At 37.7% G+C, this 18593-nt stretch overlaps 1 protein-coding gene across 1 annotated transcript in view; it reads right to left on the bottom strand.

Annotated features, from left to right (window-relative positions):
* JMY (junction mediating and regulatory protein, p53 cofactor) overlaps nt 1-18593 on the bottom strand; it is a 102338-nt gene that overhangs the window by 12083 nt on the left and 71662 nt on the right. The window contains exons 5-8 of the mRNA XM_055342211.1: nt 13942-14107; nt 12997-13184; nt 10080-10166; nt 1936-2031 (exon numbers count right to left, since the gene is read on the bottom strand). Of these exons, the coding sequence (XP_055198186.1) occupies nt 1936-2031; nt 10080-10166; nt 12997-13184; nt 13942-14107 (537 nt within the window). The remainder of the gene's footprint in view (nt 1-1935; nt 2032-10079; nt 10167-12996; nt 13185-13941; nt 14108-18593) is intronic.

The following is an 18593-nucleotide window of genomic DNA, read 5'->3' as shown; positions in this document are numbered from 1 at the left end:
TTAAGACTTTATGTATTCGACAGATTGAACCAGAGCGCACAACCAGGGGGAATGGCAGAGGGAAAAACAGACTCCCCACTGAGCAGGGAGTCTACCGTGGGGCTCAATCCCTGGACCTCAGGATCATGACCTGAACCGGAGGCAGATGCTTAACCAAATGAGCCACCGAGGTGCCCCTGAAATTATTAATTTAAATGAAAAATAATAGCAATGTAAAATATGAAACATAAATGCTTTTGGTATACAGAAAGCTATGAAACTGTTAGTTTCTTACATGCATTTTCAAATACTTACAAATAAAAAAATTAAAAATTAATGTTCTTTTTAAAAACCATCTTGTGGCATTTAAAAAACTCTTGAGGGGATCCCTGGGTGGCTCGGCGGTTTGGCGCCTGCCTTCGGCCCAGGGCGCGATCGGGGAGTCCCGGGATCGAGTCCCGTGTCGGGCTCCCAGTATGGAGCCTGCTTCTCCCCCCCCCCCCCGTGTCTCTGCCTCTCTCTCTCTCTGTGTCTACCATAAATGAATGAATGAATGAATGAATGAATGAATGAATCTTTAAAAATAAAAAATAAAATACTCTTGAAACAATATGTACGTTTTTATGATGGAGAGGGAAGATTTTTTTTGAGTAATGATATACAGAACTCTCCATCTGTCTTTTACTATAGTAAAACCTAGCATTAATCCAGGGCCATGGGTTAGCCTGGCAAGAGAACTGCCAGACCCTTTCTCATATAAGTTGATCCACTTTAATTATGCCAGGGTCACTGCCGTAGACTGTTACTATAGGTTATTATATGTGGTATTAATAACAAGGTGATACCTGAAATGGATAGTCAATTGTGAATTTTATAAAACTCAAGAAGAATCCAGGCTTGCCAGAAGCCCCGACCATTACTTTTATGCTACTGAAGTGGTAGACCAATAGCATGAAAATATTAATGCTGTACACAAGTGGATTATAGGTATGAGATGCCTGCATGATGCAGTCAATTAAACGACTAACTCTTGGTTTCGGCTCAGGTCGTGATCTTAGGGTTGTGAAACTGAGCCCAGAGTCAGACTCCATGCTCAGTGCACAGAGTCGGCTTAAGATTCTCTCTCTCCGGGGATCCCTGGGTAGCTCAGCAGTTTAGCGCCTGGAGTCCCGGGATCAAGTCCCATGTCGGGCTCCTGGGATGGAGCCTACTTCTCCCTCTGCCTGAGTCTCTGACTCTTTCTCTATGTCTATCATGAATAAATAAATAAAATCTAAAAAAAAAAAAAAAAAAAAGATTCTCTCTCCCTCTTCTGCTCCTGCCCCCACTCTTTCTCCCAATAAATGATAAATCTTTAAAAAACAAAAACAAAAAAATAAGAAAATAAATTTAAAAAATAAAAATAAAAAACAAAAACAGAAACAAGAAATCCACAAGTGGAAGAAAGGTAGCCTTTTAATCAAACATTAAAACAAAAGGCAAATTATTTTAAGATTTTATTTGTGTGTGTGTGTGTAACAAAGAGAGAGAGAGAGAGAGGAGGAGGAGGAGGAGAGATTCTAGTGTAGACTTCCAAGAGCAGAGCCAGACGCAGGGCCCAATCTTAACCCTGAGATAACATGAGACAAAATCAAGAGTCAGACGCTTAACCGATTGAGTCACCCAGGTACCCCTAAAATAATTTTCTTTTTGGTTTTATTTAAATTCAATTTCATTAACAAATAGTGTATTATTATTTTGGGGGTGCAACTGTGTTTCATCAGTTGCATATAACTCACAATGCTTATTATAACATCAAGTGCCCTACTTATTGCCCATTAACCCATTCCCAAGAATTATATTTTCTAAATAATAGAGGAAAAAACAAAGTTTTTCTTAAAATCTTACAATAGGAGTGTATATGTAGCTATTTAAAAAGCAATGAAAAACAATAAATTGATCATACTTTTATATTACCTGTTTAAAATTTCGAAGTCTATCCAGTGTTCTTTGTCTCTCCTGGCTAACCCAAGCACTTTTTCTTTCTTCTTCATCATGTAATTTTTCTCTCTTCTGGTAAAAAATTAATAGTAATTCCATTATGATGTGTCCCGTTCATTTTTCTTAATTGGGGAAAAAAGTTCCCCCAATAAGTAAAATGGGTAACTCCAAAGAATGATTCACTTTGCTTAACAAAGTGTTTTAATGGCATGAAATTGATTTCTATTAAAAACTGGTATAGTTTTAAAATTCACAATGATAGGAGAAAAACAATACTGTTTCGTTTTTTGCATTTACCTACAATTAAAGATGTTTATTCTGACAAGTAAAATCAAATATCACTGAACTAAAAATGTTTCATCTGGGTTTCTGGCTTAACCAATTTAAGTATAAAATACTTATAGCTGCTATATTTTACTAAATAGAAAAGTTGAACATAAAAATAAAATCAGCAACAACCTGGCCTGGATTCAGATACTGCACATTAGTTCAACCAATACAATCAGCAGTTGGGGGCGGAGGAGCATTTGAAATAAACCAGAGAAAGACAAATATCATATGATTTCACTCAAAAGTGCAATTTAAGAAACAAATGGGGAAAGGAAAAGACAGAACGGAAGAAAGAGTAACCAAGAAACAGATTAACTTATAACAGAGAACAAACAGATGGTTGCCAGAGGGGAGGTGAGTGGGGGGAATGGGTGAAAGAGGTGATGTAGATGAAGAGTATACTTATCATGAAATGCACTGAGTAACGTAAAAGAATTGTTGAATGATTAGATTGTACACCTGAAACAAACAGGACAGTGTACAGTAACTATACTGGACTTCCCTGTGCTGGTGAGTCACCTAAACGACATCTAATTAAATCTCATTTTGCAGAACAAGCATTAAATGAAAAGGCTTTCTAGCTTCATAAATAGTTAATGCCTTATTTCCTGCTTTGTTTTAAAAACCTGGAGATATCTCCTACAAGATCAGTTAATTTCGTGTGAAGAGGACAGTGGTCTCCGGTGTCATTAACTTGTCTCTCTTCCATTTGTCCTTTTCAAATTCAATCTTCCATTATTCTCTTATTCTATTACCTCTCTTCTTTCCCACCAGCTTTTCTCTGGACAATTTCTAGTGAGAGTTACTGCTTCATTTGTCTCGGATGATTATGTTGAAATCTAACGGATAACTTGAATCTTCATGCTGAAAGTGAACATCGAGTTTCAGGAAACCCTGATGCACAATGATCACCTGGTAAAGTTACTAGACTTCCACAATAAACAAAAGACTCTGTAAGTATACAGGTTTTAAATGCAAGTCTCATGGAGAATGGGTGGAGGGAAGGGAGACCTCAGGCCTCTACAATGCAACATTCAATGCTACAAGAAAGAACAATGTGTCCAAAATTTTGATGGAGAGAAAATTTAATTTATGACCTAGACAGATGATCTCTTGCTTAGGAAAGGGACAAGCATCCCCAAACATGCCACAACACAGAATAGATAGTAACCATGAAACTTTCCTGAAATAGTACCTCAGTGAAATCTAACTCTAAGAGGAATCAAACTCAGGAACAGAAATTGTGATAATCTATTCTGGTTTTGATTTTCTTTGTAACTTTTTCCTGTATTCATTTAATCTTTTATAGTGATCATTTATGTCTTTTTACAAACATAAGGATTTTTTAAATGTATGAGAATGGTTGAGAAGCAGTTTTGCAAACCACTAATTAAAATTGCTTATAATAGAAGAATTTTCAAATACACAGTAAAGGAGTTTAGAATATGCTTTTAAAAATCTGGTACGTGATCAAAATTTTTACACTTATCAAGATACTCTATATTTCAGGAAAAAAACTGCCTTGCTTATTTAGGTAACAGGACAAAATCAGAAAATACTAAGTAAAGCACAAGAAAACTTTACAAAAAATAACATGCTAAAATACCATCTAAGAGAGTAATATGGTAGAGGAGAAGCAGCTGGAAAAAGAAATTCCATTCTCATATCAAACACTAATTACCTGTCAGCCAGACCCTATATTAAACCCTAGGAAAGCAGGGATGTGTATGTGGTAGTGAGAAGAGTAGGCATGTTCAACAGAGCTGGCGAGTTAGCTGTCAAGCACCAAGGAAGAAACTGACCCTGTTAGAGGTGGAGGTGCTGAAAAGGAGGAAAACTCCTAGAAGAGAGCACAGGCAGTAATCTCTTGGACTTTTCTATACAGGTCTCCTTAGGCAGAGGAAACAAAACCAAAACCAAATTTTATATTGGACTACCCCAATATAAAATAACTTCAGCACAGTGAAGGAAACTATTAACACAACAAAAAGGTGAACTGCTAAATGGAAGATACCTGCAAATAATATGTCCAGTAAGAAGTTAATATCCAAAAAATAAAGAACTTATACAACTCTACACCCCCAAAATAAATAAATAGATAGATAGATAGATAGATAGATAGATAGATAGATAGATAAATAAGAACTATCTGCTTTAAAAATCGGCAGAGGATTTTTCCAAAGAAGATATGCAATTGGCTAACACACACAAGAAAAAATGCTCAACATCACTCATCATTGGGGAAATGCAAAGCAAAACCTCAATGACATATCACCTTACACCTGTTAGAATGCCTAGAATTTAAAAAGACAAGAAATAACAAGTGTTGGTGAGGATGTGAACAAAAGGAACTCTTGTGCACTGTTGGTGGGAATGTAAATTCTGCAGCCACTGTGGACAACATATGGAGGTTCCTCAAAAAACTAAAACTAGAAATACCCAATGATCCAGTAATTTCACTTTTGGACATTTACCCAAAGAATATGAAAACACTAATTTGAAAAGATATATGCATCCCTATGTTTGTTGCGGCATTCATTATTCACAAGAGTCAACATATGTAAGCAACCTAAGTGTCCGTTGAAAGAGGAGTGGATAAAGATGGATATGTACAATGGAGTATTATTACTCAGCCCAAAAAAAAGAATGAGATCTTGCCATCTGTAACAACATGAATATATAGCTAGGAGGTATTAGCTAAGTGAAGTAAGTCCAACAAATACTACATGATTCACTTACATGTGGAACTTAAAACAAAATGAACAAACCAAAAAAAGCAGAAAACAGACCCGTCAGTACAAAGAACAAACTTGTGGTTTCTAGAGCAAAGGGAGGTGGGCAGGTGGGAAAAAGGGGGTGAAGGGCAATGGAAGATATAGGCTTCCAGTTCTGTAATGAATAACTCACGGGGATAAAAGGTACAGCACAGGGAATAGTCAGTGGTGCTGTGATAGTGCTGTGTGGTGACAGATGCCAACTACATTTGTGATGAGTATAGCATAATATATAGAACTGTCAGAACACTATGTTGTACAACTGAAACTAATGTAACGTCAGCTACACTTCAATTTTAAAAAATCTTCAGTTAGAAAAAAAAAAAACTATTATGAACACCAGTGTAGCTAAGGGACTACATCTTAACTATAAGGAATTATGTGATACCACAGATGTTAGCAATGGCAATCATACTGCAATAGGAATGTATCAAAACAGTACCCTGCATCTTAAATTGACACAATGTTATATGTAAAATATCTCAATTTTTGAAAACTGTCAAAAACAGTTTTTAGAAAACCATTTTAAGTAAAATAGTCTTAAAAGTCCTGATCAGTTTCCATACACTACAGCTTGTTTAAGTCTTCTGTTTGTACTTTCTTGAAGTGAAACCCTTCAGTTATTAGTATGATTACATAAAACAAGAATGCACTTTTTTAATGAGGGAAAAAATGACTTGTTTCCCCACCACCATTCCTTCTCTTACTCAATTTGTCTCTCAGCTCTAAAAGGGGGGAGAGGGGGGCTTTACATTTTCTTTATTCTGTTTTAGAGAGTTTCTGACAAATATTAAAATAGACTTCCTTAGTCTTCGTTAAATATTTAATTTGCAAGGATTTCCAGAAGAAATTTTTCAGACAATAATGTTAACATATAGGAATGTGCATTTTAAACCCCCCCAAGAGATTTTAATAAAGGTGGTTCAAAGCTAACTTTAAAAAACAACAATTTAATGTAGGCCAAATATGCCTTTTCCTACAGTTAGGCATATTAAAGATGAGATGGTTAATGGGCTCATTCTTCCACACTTAGCATTTCCAAAGCTGGTATTAGGCAGAATTATAAGGCAGATGACAGGGCAGCCCCGGTGCCGTAGCGGTTTAGCGCCGCCTGCAGCCCAGGGCAAGATCCTGGAGTCCAGGGATCGAGTCCCACGTCAGGCTCTCTGCATGGAGCCTGCTTCTCCCTCTGCCTGTGTCTCTGCCTGCCTCTCTCTCTCTCTCTCTCTCTCTCTCTCTCTCTCTCTCCCCCCATCCATCTCTATGAATAAATAAATAAAATCTTAAAAAAAGATTAAAAAAATATATAAGGCAGATGACATTTATCTTTGAGATCCCCTCAAATGTCAATTTCTTGATTTTTTTTTTTTTTTTTTTTTTTTTTTTTTTTTTTTTACTCTTCTTTGCCTTAAAAAAACTCCTGGAGAAAAGGATTTGATACTCATTCTAACAAAATAATTAGCTACTACATCTACCAAAGTAGTAGTATTTCATCAGAAGCCAACATCTTCCTAAAGCAAGTAACAACTAAGCATGGAATCTCAACAATCTGACAGCACAGGTACAGATGGTGATAGGGGGCATTCCTATTACTCTGGTAGGCTGGCCCATTATCCTTTACAAGGTAACTTATGATCTATGAAAAGGACATTAAAAAATAAAAGTACAGGGCACCTGGGTGGCTCAGTGGTTGAGCATCTGCCTTTGGCTCAGGTTGTGATCCCAGGATCCTGGGTTTGAGCTCCGCATCAGGATCCCCACAGGGAGCCTGCTTCTCCCTCTGCCTATAGTCTCTATCTCTCTCTGTGTCTCTCATGAATAAATAAATAAAATATTTTTAAACATAAAAAATAAAAGTACAAGAAATAATTTTGTTATTTATAGTTTCTTGGAGAATGATGAATCTTACAGTTTTATGGGTAGTTTGGCTACTTTTATGTGTTTAAAATCAAGAGTAAGGAATGACTTACACATATGCCAAAAAGAGCTTACAGGATTAATACATATTAAAGCCATTTAGCCTTTAGGGTGATACTAAAGCATATATAGTGATATTGTCATGTCAATATTTCTATTCAATGAAATCAAAATTAATGGTTGAGTAATCTAAGATACGTGTGTCTGAAAAGACTACTATCAGGATAATATACTGCAGACATAATGAGGTACAGCAATGCTGGGAGTAGAAGAAAGCTAATACAATTTTTTAAAAAATGAACTAATGATCTCAGTACATCACATATAGAGAAGAACCTGCTCAATTTGATAAGGAATATCTACCGAAAAAACCTATTGCTAAGCATGGTAGTTAACAGTGAGACACTAGAAGCGTTCTTGTTAAGATCAGGAAAAGACAAAGATGTCCCCTTTCTCACCATTTCTTTTCAGCACCGTATTGGAAGTCCTATATAATGGAACAAGAAGAGTAAATAAAAGATACATAGATTGACTTCATTCACAGATGACAAGACTGTTCATGTAGAAAACCTAAAAGAACCAACAGAAAAACAAAAACTCCTGGAACTAGTAAGTGATTACAGCTCAGTTAGAGTAAAAGGTTGACATGTAAAAGTCAACTGCCTTTAATATAAGAGCAATGAACATCTCAAGTTTAATATTAAAAACTATTTATGTGGGATCCCTGGGTGGCGCAGCGGTTTGGCGCCTGCCTTTGGCCCAGGGCGCGATCCTGGAGACCCGGGATCGAATCCCACATCGGGCTCCCGGTGCATGGAGCCTGCTTCTCCCTCTGCCTGTGTCTCTGCACCTCTCTCTCTCTCTCTCTCTCTCTCTCTCTGTGACTATCATAAATAAATAAAAATTAAAAAAAAATAAATAAAAACTATTTATGTTACCACCAAAAAAGGAAAGAGGCACAAATCTACTAATTTAGATATAAATCTTAGGTATACATATAAATATATATAGCATCTATATGAGGCAAACTATAAAACTTACAGAAGAAATCAAAGAAGATCTAAATAAATGGAGAGCTATTCCTTGGTTAGATAGGAAGACTCAATAGTGTTAAAGTATAATTATTTCCAAAATTAACCCAAAGATGTGATGTAATCTTAGTCAAAATCTCAGTTGCTTTTTTTTTAAAGATTTTATTTACTTATTTATAAGAGACACACACACACATACACACACACACACACACACACAGAGAGAGAGAGAGAGAGAGAGAGAGAGAGAGAGAGACAGACAGACAGACAGACAGGGGGGAAGCAGGCTCCACGCAGGGAGCCTGATGTGGGACTTGATCCCAGGTCTCCAGGATCACACCCTGGGCCGAAGGCGGGTGCTAAAACTGCTGATTGATTTTTGATTACTGACTAGCTTTGGAGAGGCAAAAGATCTAGTCAATATAAAAGAACACAGAGCACAAAACAGACCCAAACATATTTAATCAACTGATCTTTAACCCAAGAGGAAAGGCAATCCAATGGAGAAATGAAAGTTTTTTTTTGTTTTGTTTTTTTAAAGATATGGTGTTGGAACAACTAGACGTTCACATTTAAGGCTTGTGGCTTATAACCTTCACATACATTAACTCAAAACAGATCAAACACTTAAATGTAAACACTTAAATGTAAAATGCAACTTAAAGCTCTCACAACATAGGAGATATATAGATGACCTTACATTTGAGGAGGACTTTTAAGATATAATACCAGAAGTATAACCCATGAAGAAAGAATTGCTAATCTGGACTTCATTAACATAGAATTTTAAATTAAAATAAAATTCTCTTCTGCAAGAGATTCTGTCAAGAGAATGAAGACAAGCCACACACTGGGAGAAAATATTTGCAAAAACCCTATGTGATAAAGGCTTGTTAACCAGAACAGATTTAAAAAATTCAATTAAAAGATCAGCAAAAGATATGGACATAACCTTAGTAAAGAAGACAGAGATGACAAAAAAAAGCATTATAAACAGAGGCTCATTATCATATAACATTAGGGAACTGCAAACTAAGCAATCAATTACCACCACATGCCTAATTACAATGGCTAAAATTAAAAACAAAAACACTGACAATACCAAATGCTGGTAAAAATGTGGAGCAACAGGAACTCTCATTCACTGCTGGTAACACAAAATGGTATAGCCACTCTGAAAGACAGTTTCAGTTTCCTACAAAATCAAATCAACTCTCACCTCATGATCCAACAATAGTGCTCCTTGATATAATTTATCCAGAACATGAAAACTTAAGTACACGCAAAAACCTTTATGAACGTTTATAGCAACTTTATTAATAATGGCCAAACGTTGGGAGTAACCAACCTATCTCTGTAGGTGAATCAATAAACTGCAGCATACCAAGATGATGGAATATTATCCGGCACTAAAAAAGAAATGAACTATCAAGCCATGAACGTGCATGGAGAAAGAAAAACAAAATGCATGGAGGAATTTTAAATGCATATTAGTAAGTTATGCCAATCTGAAAAGACTACATAAATTCCAATTGAACATTTTAGAAAAGGCAAAACTGTAGAAACAGTAAAAAGATAGTGGTTGCCAGAGGATTGAAGAGGGGAGCGGGGATCAATAGGTAGAACACAGGACATTTTGAGGATGGTGAAAATATTCTGTGTGACATTATAATGGTGGATTCATATCACTATACATTTGCAAAACCAATAGAATATACACTACCAAGAATGAGCTGCAATGTCAACTATGGACTTTGAGTGATAATGATGTATCAGTGCTGAGTCACTGACTGTAACAAAGGTAGCACTCTTTGGTTAGCAGACAGTGTGCATGTGTGGAGGTTTATAGGAACTGTCTATACCATCTACTCAATTTGTGTAAAACTGTTCTAAGTAATGTATATATATGTATGGATATATATTGAACTACATAAGTTCACATATACACATATATGGAATAAATGCTAACATCTAGTTACTCACATTTTCTTATTCTCTATCAATCTTATTTACTTTGAGACATCTAAAAATCAAAGTTTTCTTCTAAGTCTTTAGAGTCCAAACTTACTAGTTGTACTGTGTGATGGGTTCTATACTCATCTTCACTCCGAAGGCGCTGTTGGAACTTTTCATTGTGTTTTGCAATACAAATTTCCTATAAATACATAAAACGTGTTTTAATAGAGTGAAACCTGAAAGACTCAAAACATCACACCAGAATTTATCTTATTGGGTTTAATTTTAATCTTAACATATATCTACATAGCAAAACATCAAGTAAGCCACCTCTGGCTTCTCATCTAGAGTACTAAAGCAGCATAAAACAAATCATTAGGATCTTTTTTTAAAAAAAAAAAAATTGGTATTAACTTCTCTAGAATCCTTTTTTTTTAATGGGGAGGGATGCAGCAAGACAGAGTGGAAGAGGGTGTCCTTAGATAATCTCAAAGCTCTTTTTTAGCAGTGAAGTCTGTGGATTCTAAGTCTTATTGTACTCTTTAAACTAGTCTGGGCAAGAAAGGATATATAACTCTTGGCTTAAAGTCTGTATTCTTAAACTTTGATGAGTTGAAGAACATGATTTGCCTGGAGTGGCTTAAATAGTATTATGAAATTTGTATCTTAAGGTCAGAGACTGAGTGAAAAGAGACCTTAAAAATAAAAAGTCAGAACTGTATTTTAAAGCAACTGTATCAGGATGCCCGGGTGGCTCAGCAGTTTATCACTTGCCTTCGGTCCAGGGGGTGATCCTGGAGTCCCAGGATCGAATCCCACATCGGGCTCCCTGCATGGAGCCTGCTTCTCCCTCTGCCTGTGTCTCTGCCTTTCTCTCTCATTCTGTCCCTCATGAATAAATAAAATCTTTTAAAAATTAATAAATAAAGCAACTGTATCATCCACCCACATGGGGTTGACTCTATTGCCTAACAGTATAGACCCTAAAATTAACCTCTTTAGGACAGTCTCTAAAGGATAACAAAGATGATATTATATATAAGTAAAATGATAAAGTGATACAATGGATCAGGTTTCTAAAAAAAAAAAAATCATACAAACTAAGACAGAATCCTACCTTTGTGCCTAACTACCTGCCTTTCCTTGGGTGATTTACTTAACTACCAGGAGCCATAGTTCCTTTGATTATCAAATGAGAATATAGATCCCTTATTTTCAGATTTTACAGAGGTGGCATGGTGCGTATACATTACCCAATAACTCCAGCAGGATCTGAAGCAGCACCCTATAAGTAATAGTACCATTTTTGCAGTGAAATACATGAAAAGTCAAAAGGACTATGAAAGGGACAACTTCCTCTCAGCTCAGATCTGGGTTGTCACCACACCAAGCCTGAGAACGCTTTTGATTGTTGGAGCTTTTTCGACTTCAGGTAAAAGATTATCATCTCATTTAATTACTGATATCATTAAAGAATATAAAAATGCATAAAGAATAGTGCTATTTCTATTATTATTCTTAAAAAATCCAATCACAAAGCATAGACTTCAAGTCCTCATGGTATAGCCAGAGACTGTCTTTGTTTTTTCAAGAGGAGAGACAAGATATGATTTATTTACAATCAGAACTACACTTGGGCATGAAATTCTATGGTGGGTGCTGGATAAAACAAGCACCCTGTGACTATATGTTGACATGGAGAAAAGGATTACAGAACGATGTTACATGGAGAGGCATAGTTTCATGTTCTCATTAGCTTTCTTTTTATGACTTAGTGTTTCTAATTTATACTCATTCCAACCATCTTTTGCCACTCCTTTCTGCAGACTTGTCACCCCAAGTGGTAGGCTTGGAGGTATGGGGAATAAGGATGGGGGAAGGCAAGACCATTCAGAACCCCCAATTCTATGTGATGTGATGGGTTGTGGCAGATCTGGGGCTGCTGGTATAAACCAGCAGATCCTCTGGGGGTGACTTCTCCTACCTCAGATTTAAATTAATCTATACAATTCCTTCAAGACTGAGGTCAAAACCAAGACTTAATTGTTGAACAGCACTGAGCTTCTTAAATAGTGAGCCGGGGAGGGGGGTAGGGGGCTGCTAGGTGGCTCAACGGGTTAAGTATCTGCCTTTGGCTCAGGTTGTGATCCCAGGATTCTGGGATCTAGCCCCACATCAGACTGTCTAAGTCAGTGGGTAGTCTGCTTCTTCCTCTCACTATCCCCATTTGTGCTCTCTCTCTTAGGTGGATAAAGGAAATCTTTTTTAAAATTAAAAAAATAATTAATGAGCCAGGAGCTGCATTTACTTTCCTACAGTCATGGCCTTTAGCACAGTTACTTTCAGTACTTTTCAGAGTATCATAGGTAAACAGCTATCCTAATGTGTTTTCACTAGCTATCCTAATCACTAGCTATCCTAATGTGTTTTCTTCAGAAAACTACATGTTAATATAATGGCCTGAGGATTGAGAAGAGGTAACTCTTAGTTTTAAAACATTCAAGTAGGGCAACCCCGGTGGCTTAGTGGTTTAGCACCGCCATCAGCAAAGGGTGTGATCCCGGAAACCCGGGATCAAGTCCCGTCTCGGGCTCCCTGCATGGAGCCTGCTTCTCCCTCTGCCTGTGTCTCTGCGCCTCTCTCTCTCTCTCTCATTAATAAATAAATAACCTTTAAAAAATAAATTAATTAATTAAAAAAAACATGCAAGTATTAGGGGCACTTGGTTGGCTCAGCCAATTAAGCATCTGCCTTCAGCTTAGGTCTTGATCCCAGAGTCCCAGGATCGAGCCCTGTGTCAGGCTCCCTGCTCAGTAGGGAAGTCTGCTTCTCCCTCTTTCTCTGCCATTCCTGCTGCTTGTACTCTGACTCTTTCTACCTCTCTGTCAAATAATACAATCTTAGACAGACAAACATGCAAATTTTAGTGACAGATGGGTTAGAATTATTACATATAGGTCAAGGACTAAGTAATGACTAAAAGCAAGGTTTAAAATTAAGGCTGTCTATTCAATAAATACCTATTATACCTTTTTATTTCTGAGGTAGGCTTTCTTGGCTGAAACCCGTCCACGTCTTGCTTCCAGCTGGCGTGCTTTCTGCTGAAGTTTCTGTAGCTCTTCTCTCTGTAAGTGCACAGACGCTGCCATCTCTTCCTTCTCCAGCATGGCCTCCATGCTTTCGTAAGTGTCATAGTATACCACTTCATCTCTCTTTTCTGTAACAGAAGAACAACGAAAGGTAGAGTTAAGAGCATGGGCTACAAAGTCAGACAGAACAAGATTCTAATTAACTTATTGGCTCTGTAACCTCTGTTTTTTCTTTTTTTTTAAGGATTTTACTTATTTGACAGAGCACAAGTGGAGGGAGCTGCATGCTGGCAGAAGGATAGGGAGCAGCAGAATCCCTGCTGAGCAAGGAGCCCAATGGGGCTCGATTCCAGGACCCTAGGATCAGGAAATGAGCTGAGGGCAGACCGTTAACCAACTGAGCCACCCAGGTGCCACAAACTTTTTTTAAAAGACTCAGTTTGATCCTGGTTAAGTACCTGATTCCTTTCCCGCCGCCCCCAACCCCAATAAGCTCTACAACCATCAAGGGGCTTGAACTCATGACCTCTTAACTTCTCTGTAAAAAAGTGATTATTAGGAAATATACCTTCTCGGGTGAGAGTGTGTTTAGAAAGTACTTAACAGTGTCTGGCATGTATTTATTTAAGTGCTCAGTAACTGTTACGTATCATCCTCCAAATTCAAAAATTTTCTGGCTGTAACAACCTTACAAAGTGAGTATTTTACAAAGCTAATAATACTGCTCAGTCTACTAAATGACTGGAGTTTAAGAGCTCCTCTAAAATGTTCTATGTTAAAACTTTTTTAGTCTCAACAGTTTGAAGAAATATAGCTGACAAATATATCTATCTTCTCTATGTATTCAATTTTTTCTGGATTTACATAGTTGAATGCACAATGTACCTGATATAAGTCTTTTGATGCTTTCCAGTTGTGCTGTCAATAACAACTCTTCACACTTCAGGATTTCAAACTGTACTTCATACAACTGAAGTTGCAGATCATAATAATCAGCTTCTAACTGATCCAATCGGGCTATGGCTTCTGTACCACCCTGCAAACTCTGCATCTGCATGAAGAAAAAAAAAAAACATTTTTAATTGGTGGGGACAAGAAATAATAAATTGGGGCACCTGGGTTGCTCAGACCATCTGCCTGTGGCTCACTTCAAGATCCTGGCGTCCTGGGATCAAGTCTCGCCATCAGGCTCCCCACAGAAAGCCTACTTCTCCCTCTGTGTCTTTGTGTGTTTCTTATGAATAAATTATTTTTTTTAAATGGATGTTCTAAGTTATTTAGTTTTGCTTTCCATAGATGAATGAGATTATATATGAATGAATAAGATTAAGCCAGACTGGGATGGTTACAACCAAGGAATAGAAAGTCTGGTTTCTCAACACATCCAGAGCTGTGTTGTTGTGCTCCATGGTCACAGCTTGGATAAGATCTAGAATCTGGTGAATGGAGAGCAAAGTAAGCGGGTGTGAGGAGAACAGCATGACATAACTGATTTTCTGGAAATCCCTGCGTCTTTGATAACTATTAGTATCTTTAAGTAAACGCGCTCGGGATCCTACATTGAACCTAAGGTGGAATTCAGATTTCTAAGCATGTCTCATGAAGCGGTGGAGGGTCCTACAGGAAGTTTGCTTGGCTGGTTGATTGGGTTTTGGTCCTGAATAGTTGGAGAGAAGAGATTTTGCCAGGCATTAGAAGGAAATTACTACCAGCAAGGTATGCTTCAGGTATTAGTCCCCAACCTCATTATTTCCGTGGATTCCTACTTGGATCTACAGAGAAAGGTAGCTATAAGGAGCTAACAGAATGGCTTTTCAGTAGGCTATGAAGTTCAAGCATGGGAGAGAGTAAAGCATTCCTTTGGGGACATTTCTTCTAAGAATACAGTGCTGTCACTTTGGCAGTGTAAAGGTTCACACTTAGAAATTTCAAGACACTACAGGCACCAGTGTGCCCTGAGGGAAGTAGCAGCCTTGGTGAAAAAGGCCCTGGCCTCAAATGGCATCCCAGTAAATCACTACCAAAGAGATGGAGGAACAGAGGAAAATGAAAGAAATATTTTGTGACCTCATGTGAGAGGTGATCTGGGGTCCCAGAATACTAAAGGGATACTTGGCTAGTAGTTTTGGGACAGTTGTGGCAACAAAGTTCATATTGCTGCAAAATAATCCTGTCTTGTAAGGTTGGTGAAACATGTTAGCACACAGAGAGACTATGTTTTAAACAAGAGTCCAGCCTTTTCTTTATGTTCTAGATACTCAACACAGTCTTACCTAAAAACTATTTTTTTAGCACATAATTTCAAGTTCCTTTTAAACTGCAAAGCAACATGGGGTACCTGAGTGGCTCAGTTGGTTAAGCGTGCTTTTAGCTCAGGTCATGATCTTAGGGTCCTAAGATTAAGGCCCATGTCATGCTCCACACTCAGCAGGGATTCTGCTTCTCCCCCCCTCCTGAGTCTCTCCCAACCACTTGTACTCACATGCTCACTCTCTCTCAAATAAATAAAATCTTAAAAGAAAACACTGCAAGGCAATAGTTGGGCTGTGATCTAAGTGTGCAATGGTACACATTTAAAAAAAAATAATCTGGTTAATTAAATACAATGTGAGAAATGCTATACAGATATACATATTTAATGAATTATAAGTCAGTGATCCTGGTGCATTAGAATATATTTTTTTGACTGACACAATAAATACAGAACAAACCACAAAAGGCTTTCATTATAGTGGCTTCTAGAGGAGAATGTTTTTTTTAAAGAAGAGAATGTTGACAAAATGAAATCCTGATGTTTTTGTCCTAAGTCATAAAATTTCTTTCGAGACTTCCAGTCTCGTTTTAAATTATAAATATCCCTTCACGCATGGTCTTGAGTCTCTTATCCAGCTTTGGAGACTAGCTCCAGAATGCATAATCTTTTAATCAGCAGCACACTTTCTGTGAGCACAGCATACACGTAAAATATGTAATGTTAGAAGGTTTTATTCTCTAGGGAATTATAATCAGTTAAGATGAAACCTTAGTATAAATCGGTCTAAAAACGTTCATGTAAGATCAGTTCCAGGGACACCGGTAGAAATCCAGGCTGTTAGTTGCACCTTCAATGTCTCTAGTTTTCTCTAGCTGGAAAGAACAATTTATGTGCCATGTTCATAATGCTGTGCTAAGGCTCCCCCGCTCCCCCCACCGCCAGGACTCTCCAAATTTGACTCTCTTATCTAATACTTTGGCTAAGGAAGAAAGCTGAGACACCCCTGTTGACGTACCTTTACATTGTCAGCCAATATCAAATACCAAACTTAAGAAGTGACCTTACCCCCCAACTTGCTGGTTTACTGAGTTCTATACAAAGCAAGGCTGTCCAGAGGTGGATCTACCATCACAAGGTTCAAGAAGGACAAAACCCTATCAAAGGCAGAAGTGCAGACAAAGAGGCAGAAGTGCAGACAAAGGATCTGTTGAATCCCAACCTCCGAGAGAGAAAACAAACAATAGGGGAGTGGTGGGCGTGGGGCAAGTAAAACGGTTTTAAGAATTTTATGGGCTATGCTAAGGAGAAAGAGATAAGAGACAAGTCAGGGAAATCTGGGAGGGCAAAACTGTCCTCTGAAGTTTATTTAAACTTTAAAATGGAGATGAAATCCTCAGTGAAAGATATGTAGACACAGGGGAAGGCTATGCTGCTCCAAATCTCTTCCCTACATTATCTGTAATTTTCAGACTGATTTTTTCCATACCTACATTTCAGCTGACCACAGAATTTTAAGAGAAGGGGAATCCATAGTGAAAGGAGTACTGACTCTGGACAAAGGAGCAGTGCAGAGAACTTAGGTGACACAGTTGGGGAACCTTTTTTTATGCCTGAGGGCACTGCTTCCCTGGACAAGAAGTAAGCTGAGTGCTTAAAGGAGATAATCAAATGCCAATGAAAACTCTGCTAGCTTGAAATTTTACTCAGCTCAACTTTTACCTTCTGCATAAACGTTTTTTAAAAATATTTATTTACTTGGGACACCTGGGTGGCTCAACAGTTGAGTGTCTACCTTCGGCTCAAGGCGTGATCCCAGGATCCGGGATCGAGTCCTGCATGGGGCTCCCTGTGAGGAGCCTGCTTCTCCCTCTGCTTGTGTCTCTGCCTCTCTCTGTGTGTCTCTCATGAATAAAACAATAAACCTTTAAAATAAATATTTACTAATTATGGGGGGGGGGAGGGACAGCCCGTGCACATATGCGCCAGGGGAGGGGCAGAGGAAAATGGGGAGAGTGAGAATCCCAGGCACACTCCCCACTGGGTGCAGAGCCCAACAAGAGAAGAGGCTCACTTCCACAACACCAAAATCAAAACCTGAGCCAAAAACAAGAGCTCGATGCTCAACCTACTGAGCCACCCAGTCACCCTCTAAATAAACAAAATAAACTTTTGATACTAGGATACCAAGATCCCAAAACAAACTGCCTTCCCACTATAACCCAGGTAATACCAGCAATGTCAGAGCCTTATTCAATTCTCCCAATTCCTACAAGATGGCCTTCCCATCAGACAAAAGTAGGGAGCACTATTACAGTAAGTATGGAAAAGAAAACAAAGTAAGTTTTTACAGTAAATCTAGCAAGGAAATGAAGTAAATATCCACACATCCATGTAAGTGCATCATTAACTGCTGACCCCAATGATGATCATTCCCACCATGCACAATAACAATATAATAGCTTTCTTGTATACCTATCTGAATTACAGAATATCATGTAACCACACAGAAAACAAGTTATACAAACTAATGTCCCTGTCCTGCCTTTCACCCTAGTGTGCTAGAAAAACCTCATGACATGTAAGAGGCTATGAAAAATAAAGTTTTCAGAGTATCTGCAGGTGGAGTCGTTCATTCAAGAAATACTCCCCGGGCATCTGCTGCTGTCTGAGTTACAGAGTATAGCAGTTAGCAATAAATAAAGTGAGCAAAGAGTCATCATGAAAACCTTGCACCCTATAAGAGAAATAATAAAGGCAAGCTCGGCAAGTTCGCAATCAACACTAGCCATTTTATTATGGGTAAATGATAGAACATGAGAAACGGTACAGATAATATAAGTAGAATATAAATAGAGTTTCCACAAATAAGAGCTGCACAAAAATGGGAGGATACATATAAACAGAAGGAATTATCTGGAATTCCACATTTCAGAAATTTTAGAAAACAGCCAGAATTTCTCATAATCCATCTGTAGGAAGGTATAATCTGAACTGATGTGAATCCCTATTTATTCCTTTTAATATGTTTCATTAGTGGAATAGTAACACCTGTCTGGAAGTTATATATCCTAAACTATTCTCTGAAATCTGAAAAACTTAGAATTCTAAAACAGATCTAACCTCAGGGATTTCAGATAATAACTTATAGGTTTACAGCATAAAGGGTTATGTTCTAAAATTAAATGAGACTATATAATGCACTAAAAATAAGGCATATAACGTTTAAAACTTTATTTTTTATGGCCAGTATCAAAATATAATTTAGATGGCTAAAACAGAATTT

The sequence above is a fragment of the Nyctereutes procyonoides genome, unplaced genomic scaffold, assembly GCF_905146905.1.
Source record: "Nyctereutes procyonoides isolate TBG_1078 unplaced genomic scaffold, NYPRO_anot_genome, whole genome shotgun sequence".
NCBI classification, from domain to species: domain Eukaryota; kingdom Metazoa; phylum Chordata; class Mammalia; order Carnivora; family Canidae; genus Nyctereutes; species Nyctereutes procyonoides.
Note: the sequence above shows the minus strand (reverse complement) of the source record. Positions and strands in the feature narration are given on the sequence as shown.